Source organism: Tasmannia lanceolata, unplaced genomic scaffold (assembly GCF_043159265.1).
Source record: "Tasmannia lanceolata isolate RefF3 unplaced genomic scaffold, GAP_Taslan_0.1 ptg000037l, whole genome shotgun sequence".
Lineage (NCBI taxonomy): Eukaryota > Viridiplantae > Streptophyta > Magnoliopsida > Canellales > Winteraceae > Tasmannia > Tasmannia lanceolata.
In genome coordinates this window covers 2,180,979-2,189,275 of record NW_027518714.1, presented here as the reverse complement: position 1 = coordinate 2,189,275, position 8,297 = coordinate 2,180,979, and the positions used below count along the sequence as shown (strand labels likewise).

At 38.1% G+C, this 8,297-nt stretch overlaps 1 protein-coding gene across 1 annotated transcript; it reads right to left on the bottom strand.

Annotated features, from left to right (window-relative positions):
* Positions 1-2,310: 2,310 nt before the first annotated feature.
* Positions 2,311-8,113, bottom strand: LOC143862564 (putative F-box protein At3g61730). Its single transcript, XM_077373633.1, has 8 exons — positions 7,975-8,113; positions 5,462-5,661; positions 5,200-5,244; positions 4,251-4,415; positions 4,043-4,090; positions 3,205-3,375; positions 2,690-2,797; positions 2,311-2,584 (listed from the first exon to the last, which is right to left on the bottom strand). The coding sequence occupies exons 1-8, from the start codon at positions 8,076-8,078 to the stop codon at positions 2,487-2,489; spliced, it is 939 nt and encodes a 312-aa protein (XP_077229748.1). The 5' UTR covers positions 8,079-8,113; the 3' UTR covers positions 2,311-2,486.
* Between the last annotated feature and the right edge of the window lie 184 nt (positions 8,114-8,297).

Genomic DNA, 8,297 nt, shown 5'->3' with positions numbered 1-8,297 from the left:
CTACTTAGAATTGAGGAAGTTAATTGTTTTAACGGGTCTTTGTCAGTCTTCTAGTCACAAAGTATTTTTGCCTGGTTTATTGGTTTATGTACCCTAGCAGGTTTATTCGGTTAGAAGGTCTATTGCTTCTGAGCTTCGCTTTTAGCTTCATTTCCTTCCTTTTTGGCTTTTTCAAGTGGAAAATTTCTGCTTCTCATTAGTGGGTTTATCATGATTAGTAAAAATAATCTCTAATAATGCTAGTCTTCTTTGGAATCCTCATGCATTCTGCCAACCTGGATTTGCTCATTGATAATACTTGGTGAGATATTTTTGTTCAATGACATTGCAAACAGATCAAAATGACGTTCAGGACTTGGCGGATACCCTAAACCAGAGGTTTAGAACTTGGGGAACTCTCCGTGAAAAAAACATTTGGGGAAATGTTGGTGCTAGTGATTGGATGAGATTGAAGTGGTGATACTAGCGGCAAGATTAAACCTTAGCGGCAAGATTAAACCTGCCATTGATACTAGCGGCAAGATTAACTCCCCACAATCTACAATGCAATTTATGACTGCATGACACCAAAATCCGGGTAAAATGGCACTTGCATCTCGAAGTGTGTTTTTTTTTAAAAAGTCTTGTGACTTGTGAGAAGGGGCTTCAACAAGCGGTTGTTAGGGGAGAGTTTGTGATATGAGGAATAGGGCTTGCAACGAGCAGGTTGTTAGGGTGGTTTTGGTGGAAGGATCAATGACTTGTTTCATGTTTGTCGACATATTGATGAAGGTGGGGCCAGTGTCAGTTGACTGGACTTATGTTCTGCTCTGATAAAAAAAAAAGAAAAAAAGTGGGGCCGATCATGTGCACGTAAGATACTTAGGGCTCAAAAATGGTCTGTTTGGAGAAAACCTATCCGTAACCATCTTTTTAGCAATTTATTGTACCACGGCTCCTTGCCATATCCAGTAAAGTCTGGCGTGACTTTCTGTCTTCATCCTTGATTCTTAATCTAGGGCTAGACAAGCCTTGGAATTTACCTGGAACTTACCTCGTAGAGTAGTTTTAGGGAGTGTCATTACCAACATATATATAGAAAGAGAGAGAGAGAGAGCATTATTCCAAAGAAATTCATGCAAAATTCCACCTTTCTATGGAATTTGGCTTGGATTTCTTTGGAAGGAGACAAGGATGGCACATCAGCAGACATGCAATTATTTAGCTGGAGGGAGACTACCCTTGGTAGTCTGTAGTCTCCAAGGATTTCAATGCTATATTGTCAACCACACAAGGGGTTGTTTTGCTGATTTTCCACCCAAATGCCAAGCAAAACCCCTAAGCAATCTCAGCTTTCGTGCAACCTTGACAGATTTAGTGTGGCCTTGAAGCTGCAGTTCTGTTTGGTTATGTGGCTTAGACTCTGCAGTAGTGGAATAAGTGGTCAACAGGGAGGAGACAAGCATTGGATTTGCCCGGAACTTAACTCGGAGAATAGTGGTAAGTTAATTGTGAGTCTTTTGTGTGCCCTCTTGGGGGTGCTGTCTTTTGTAGGCGTGTCTCATGGTTCCTTGAAAGATCCAAATATAGCTGTTGCCATGTCATCAATTCACTACTTAATAACATTCTGGTTTCTTAACACCATCTCTTCATCCCTAAAATTGGAAATATTGGACACAAATTCTGGTTTCTTGACACCATTCTCGTTGCAGAAATCACTTGCTTCCATCTCTAAAATTGTAACTTCTTAAGCCATAGCCGTTAAAGGAAATACAGAAATGATGTGTGCATCCACAAATACAAGATCTTTGAATCCTAGCTGCAGGAGGGAAAGTTAAACTACTGTGTTTGACTTGGAAATATTGGACACACTTCGCCAAAGTTTGGGCCCGGTTTGTTTTGGATTTTGAGAACTGATTGTGAGTTCAAAACTGATTATTGGGCTCAATTTTTTCTTTAATTTTGGATCCAATAATCAGTTTTGAACTCACAATCAGTACTCACAATCCAAAACAAACGGGCCTTGGTGGTTGATAAATAGATGATCAACTTGGACAAGTGATTCAGCGATTGGGCACAGGCAGCCCTCTACCACTAACATTGTCCATCTAAGTTTTTGGATCGTTATTTTCTGCGCCTTATGTAGAATCTTTCGTATTTTCTTCTTTTAAACTATAGTATTTTCTTTCCGAGCCTACCTTCGAAGCATTCTTTCTTGTTGAGACATGAGAAAGTGTAGTGTGATATCCACTAGGTGGTGGAATCCATTTGGTCTCACCAATGAGAGCAGGAAATACTGCAGTTTCCAAGTACTACCTGCCTTTTCCCCTTGATTCTGCATGAATGGAATCAGGGAATTTTCACCTGTTTTAAGAAATAGATGGGAAATGATACAAGTGTTGTAACGGGAAACAAATGTCAGGGTCGATTTATTTGGAAGAGGAGAGATCCCTTTTAATGATCCATAGACCATTTATTTGCAAGGAAAAGAAGTCTGATTTGGAAAACTAAATGAGTTGCTGAGAGACCCTGATAGAAACTATTTCTCCATCCTCTCCATCCAAATCTGGCCCTTCTCTCATTGCTTGGTATCTTACTTGAAGACCTGCCATTGGCCATGGAGGAAGAAGCATTAAAAAGCCAGATAACAGTCCTTGTTTGTTTGATTACAGAAACCCCGATCGAAGATTTGAGAAGTGTTGTTTTTTACCATCGTTTTGTTGTAGATTCGTGTTGATTGCGACTGCATGTAGAGCTCTCCGTGCCTTGGGTTGCCAATCACTAGGTTTCCCCGTCCATGACTTTGGATCCAAAATCTCTGTCAAGAGAAGATTTTTTTCAAAGAAATTAAACTTCTTCCATGGTGGAAATTTGTAATTTTACAGCAGGGCAAGACAGTGGCAAATCCATTTTCCGGTATTCTTCGGGAAGAATAGTGGGCCCACTTCAAAGGATGATCCAAGCCGTGCATTTATTGGGCCACAATATAAATAGGCTGTACCAGTAAATCATCTCCATAGGATGATCCTTATCTCTAGAGATTTCTAAACTGTGGTATTCCCTCGACAATGATTTACGGGGTACAGCCTATTTTACGTTGTGCCCCCAACAAATGAATGGTTTGGATCATCCTTTGAAGTGGGCCTTCACGCGCAAACACCGCACCATATAAAATCTCCCGTTTATGATTATCATGTGAAAATTTATGAAAAGGAGAGAGTTTACCAGAGGTGCAAGAGCTTTTTAGGTGCTTAATGTCGAAAATGCCCCCAGATGCTCCATTGCAGTGCTTTTCAATTCGGTGAGATGCTACGTCCTTGTAATCCCAAGCCCCGTTCTTGTATCCTTCCTGGAGGAACAGCTCTAGATGTCTCACATCCAGCGTCTGCATCGTACCTGAATGAAAACACAACCTCCTTATAGATGATTAAATGTAAGCACAATTGGAAGGTCAGAGCATGCATCCGGAATTTTATTGAAGTTTCCTGCTTCGGTATCTGTCTGTTAGAATATGTGAGATTTCACCGTTGGATTAGGTTGAAATATCACCGTCGGATCATTGTGGTGGTGGATTAGGCAAGTAGATTAGTAGAGGTAACCTAGAGATTAGGAAAGTAGATTTGATCTGATTTCATTCTATAGACTAGGAAAGTAGATTTGATTAGGATTGTTTCCCTCCATAATTATCTTGATTTCATTCCATATTTATCATGTAAGTGCTCTATATAAGCACGCAATGATACTCTTGTAATTGTATCCAAGAATTAGTGAAATCTCAGAATTTATGTAGGACAGCTAAATTGATGCTCGTGATTTCTGCGCAATCCATGTGTTCAATTTCATCAGTTCATTATCTCAAAGGAGGCACTGATGAAAGTGGTCAGGCTTTAATCAGTTAATATAATGATAAATTCGCACCCTCTGTAGGATAATTCGCATCCCTTTATACTTTTAAAAAGCATTAAAGTCTGCCTCATATCCTCCCTTACAGGGGTGTGAATTATCCTACAAGTGGTGCGAACTTATCATCGCCCTTTATGTAATGTGGCAAATTTTCTTTTACCTTCACACGTATTCAGGTTGCAGACGGGGCATTGAACAAGCTGTAGATCTGAAACATTATATTCACCCAAACATTTAGTTAGTTTGTGGAGTGTGATAAACTAATATTTGAAAATCGTAAGGAACTACAACCCTTGAGAGAGGCTTGTGTAAAAGAAATCTCAAGAAACAAGTGGGTTTTGCGTAATGCAGTAGAGGGGATAACATACCCGCGATCCATATCCCTGTTTTTATGTTTCTCAAGACGCAAGCCCCGGTTTTCTGCACCATTTCCTGTAAAGATTCTTCTTCGGGCACTTTCACAGGCAAAGATAGCATTTCCGTCACAAGTGCGTGAGGCGAGTCAAAGAAAAAGGCACCGATTCTCATCCAATCTAACCCACAAAAGCAAGAAATAAAAACCAGATATTTGAAGGAAGGATTTTGAATTAATCTACCGTAAAAATTTCCCTGCCTCTTGGCGTATGGCATTTTAGTCTTAATCATTAGGTTTCTTAATTTTTCAACGTTGTTTCACTTTCTATTTTTACTATACAGAACCTTGATATTAGTTTCCCAACCTTGTCAGCTCGAGTAAATTGGACTTACTGCATAATCCTTATCATGTGAATTATAGCCTAAATATGCCTAGTTATAAACAGGGTTTTAAATTTCGGTTGAGACCGAAACCGGAATTTTGCGAAATTCGAAATTTAGGCATACCGGCCGAAATTTCGAGAAATTGTTTTTTTTTTAAATATAGAAATATTTACCAATTTTGGTAAATAGTTAAATAATATTTTTTTATTATTACCAGATTTCGGCCGAATTTTGGGATTTTGGCCGAAACCGAAATTTCGGCCAACACCGAAATTTAAAACCATGGTTATAAATAATAGAGGGTATGTGCCAATTGCCCAACAGTTCGCATTTAATAGGCAAAAGTTCATTGATTGGACGGCCAGCATTACCCAATTAGTGCAACTTCACCATGTGACCCATGAAAACCTGAAGGATAGCTAGGATTGCCTCATAGTGCTATTTTGACCATGTTACCCTTCTGCACTGGGGCTTGACAGACGGTCGAGATCAAAATTTTCAAATGTATTTCGAAATGAGAAAACTACCCTTGAATATTTTTGGCTAGAAGACTGAAGAGTCAGGAAAGAAGAAACTCACCAATGTGCTTCTCGGACTGACGAAAGCTATAAGAATGACTTCCATCTGCACGATAAAAAAGAAATACCAAAAGCATTGTGATACTAGAAATACCAAAAGCATTGTGGTACCAAAGTATTCATTTAACTAAATTTCAGTAGTGGTTGGCCTTGTTAACATTGTGATACTAGAAACTTGATTTTTTATTTTCCTTTCTTCAAACAAAATGTTTTTTGAATTGCTGGAAAGAAGAGAAAAGGGTGAGGGTGTGAAATTGAAATACCAAAAGCAGAAGCATAGAGCTTGATCCAGCTGAAGGCAACGTTATTGGGTGGGGGCACCTGAAGATCACGCAAACACGCGAATTTCCAGATGCTCTCTTCCATTATCAGCTGATGAAACCATCGATTCGCCGATGCAAGATTTACTAGCGATCTCCCGTCTAAGAACTTTGCAATCTCAGTCCAAACATCCTCTTCGAACCTTTTTTAATTATAATCACATAAGCAGCAGAGAAATCAATTAGAAAGAGAGGAGGGAGCTGTCCTAACAACAATATAAAAACACGCTTACGAAGAGCAAATTACATACATGCCAGTGATTTCTCACCACAATGATGGCATTGTTGTAAGTAATAAGAGGGCATGTATGCGTTCGTCTATTTATGACTCCTCTTTAAACTAGAGGGGGGTCTCCCAAGTATAAAAAAGTCCGAATATATCATTTCTCAACGACAAAAACACAGAGCAAATTACATACACCATAAAAATAACTGTTTTCCATGACAAGAATACCACTATTTTTCTCGATAAAAATGGTATTAATATCCATATTTCAAACTTTTTTTAATGGCAGCCCTATTTTATACTTGAGGAATACTAAACTCAAGGGCGCACTTGCAGAAATCTGATGAAAGGGTGCCCCTATTGGTTGCAACTTGCAAGTAACCAAACTGCATTTATAACATGTAAAAATCAATTGCTCTCTGGTGATGTACTGATATGCAACCAATGGCAGGCCCTCTCAGCATTTAAGTTTTAGTCCACGAACCTCTACAGAACTTTTTCTACAACTGTGCTAATTAAAACAAAAATGCCACTTTCCGTGAACAGCGCATGGACATGAGAATCCAAAACAAAAAATCATGCGGTTGATTTTCTACTAGAAAATAAGCGGAGATGATATTTTCACCCCCAGGGGGCGCATGCGTAATGCGGGGGGTGGGGGGAAATATCATCGCCCAAAAGGCATCATCGCAGTATTTCTTATCTCAAAAACTGCAGGGGTACTTAAGTAATCTAATTTTACTTGCAAGAAAGAAACTCTACCGCTAAGGCATCATTGTAGCGTTAGCAATCCCATGTTTTGATAATAAGACAAAATCATCTTGTCTTTTATAATTTAACAGCTGTCAAAGAGTTACAATTCCCAAAAATCTTTAAGCAGCCGATTAAAAAAGAAAAGGCAAGCTGAGTTCGTCTTCTTACCAAATCATTGTAGTGCTAATATCAGTATCCAAAAAAATTCAGTCCTCCCGGGAAAATACGGATTTGTTCATAAGTTTTGACTCAAGAAATAGGTCGACGTCCATTTCAAAAAAAAGAAATAGGTCGACGTCCATTTCAAAAAAAAAGAAATAGGTCGAAGAGTTCACGAGAGAGACAGAAACGTAGCGAAGATTGACGAAACCTCAGATCTCAAAACCGAAACAATAAAAGGTGGAATGAGATCGGAAGCGGAAAAAAAAGACACTAAGATTTCATTGAAACTACAGAGTGTATTGCATAATGAAGCTTTCCGATTGCATTTAAACACATTTCTGATTATCAGGAAAAAATATATATTGAGATCGCAAATGAATTTACCGAAACATACTGAGATCGAAAATGGATTTGTACTGGAAATCTCAAATCGCCTACAATCAGTCGCCGGAAAACGAGATCCTTACTGAGATATTCGATAAATCTAAGATTCTTCAACAGTTTTGTATTACTAACGGAATCATGTCTTCAAACAGAAAATCAATCGAATTCAACTACCAAAGCTCATCTACTAACCTAGTTGCAGAAAGAAAACAGTAAACTAAAAATATTCAGCTCGCATTAGCTGATCCTGAGATAAATCTTTGATTAGTAGCTAGTGCTGGAATCGGAGATCAAATGACTAATATCTTCTTCTTTACTGCATTACTTTTCCAGTCCGAAGATCTGATAGAATTTGTTTGTCAATTTAAAACCTTAAGCTAACTTTAGTTCGAAAAACTTAGTAGATTAAAAACTCAGCTCTGATTTTCCGATTTTGAGATCGGAGATCGACCTACCAGTAGCAGTTCATACTAGAACCGAAATCAATCAAATGAAAGCTTTGAAATGAGTTCGGACATCGATCTACAATTGAAAGCTTATTTGCTCTGTTTTTTGTCAATTTAAAACCTTAAGCTAACTTTAATTCGAAAATCTTAGTAGATTAAAAAATCAGCTCTGATTTTTCCGGTTTGAGATCAGAGATCGATCTACCAGTAGCAGTTCATACTAGAACAGAAATCAATCGAATGAAAGCTTATTTGCTCTGATCCTTTCCGAATCTAATATTTACATGGAATTTTATGTCAAATTAAGAGAAAAACAAAACAAAATGTAATTTCAGATCTACAGATTGTAAATATCAATCTGAATTATCTCTGCAGAAATTCAACCTAATTTGCTTATAAAATTCTCGAAATCTAATCGTCAGAAAATTCCTATGAATCTGGAATAAAATTGAACGGCATTATTGCATGAGGCTGAGAGAGATTACCAGGTGAGATTTGTGTGTGGATAGAGGAAGGAGGACTGAGGAGAAGAACAGCAGCAAATGGAGATGGAATTGTCCCTTTTCCTAGGTTTCCTGGCCCTCTCCATTTTTTCTTCTCCTTACTCGAGCGATTTTTCTTCAGTTCGGTTGAATCTGATGAAAATTCAAATAGACGATGCCTTATTTATAGACGCGGGAGGACAGAAGGGTAAAAAAGAAATTAGTTAATTTACCAAGGGTATTTTGTTGAGAAAATTTAACAAAGGTATTCAGATTCTTTTTTTGAAGGAATTATAGTTAAAAGTAAGGGTATTTAAGTCTTCTTT

Bases quoted from the DNA above. Each gene is read 5' to 3' on its own strand.
- LOC143862564 (XM_077373633.1), bottom strand. From the start codon at position 8,078: ATGGAGAGGGCCAGGAAACCTAGGAAAAGGGACAATTCCATCTCCATT. The intron at 4,416-5,199 runs GTGAGTTTCTTC...TTTGTGGGTTAG, and splicing joins TCAGTCCGAGAAGCACATTG to ATTGGATGAGAATCGGTGCC. The intron at 3,376-4,042 runs GTAAAAGAAAAT...GTTTTCATTCAG, and splicing joins CAACCTGAATACGTGTGAAG to GTACGATGCAGACGCTGGAT.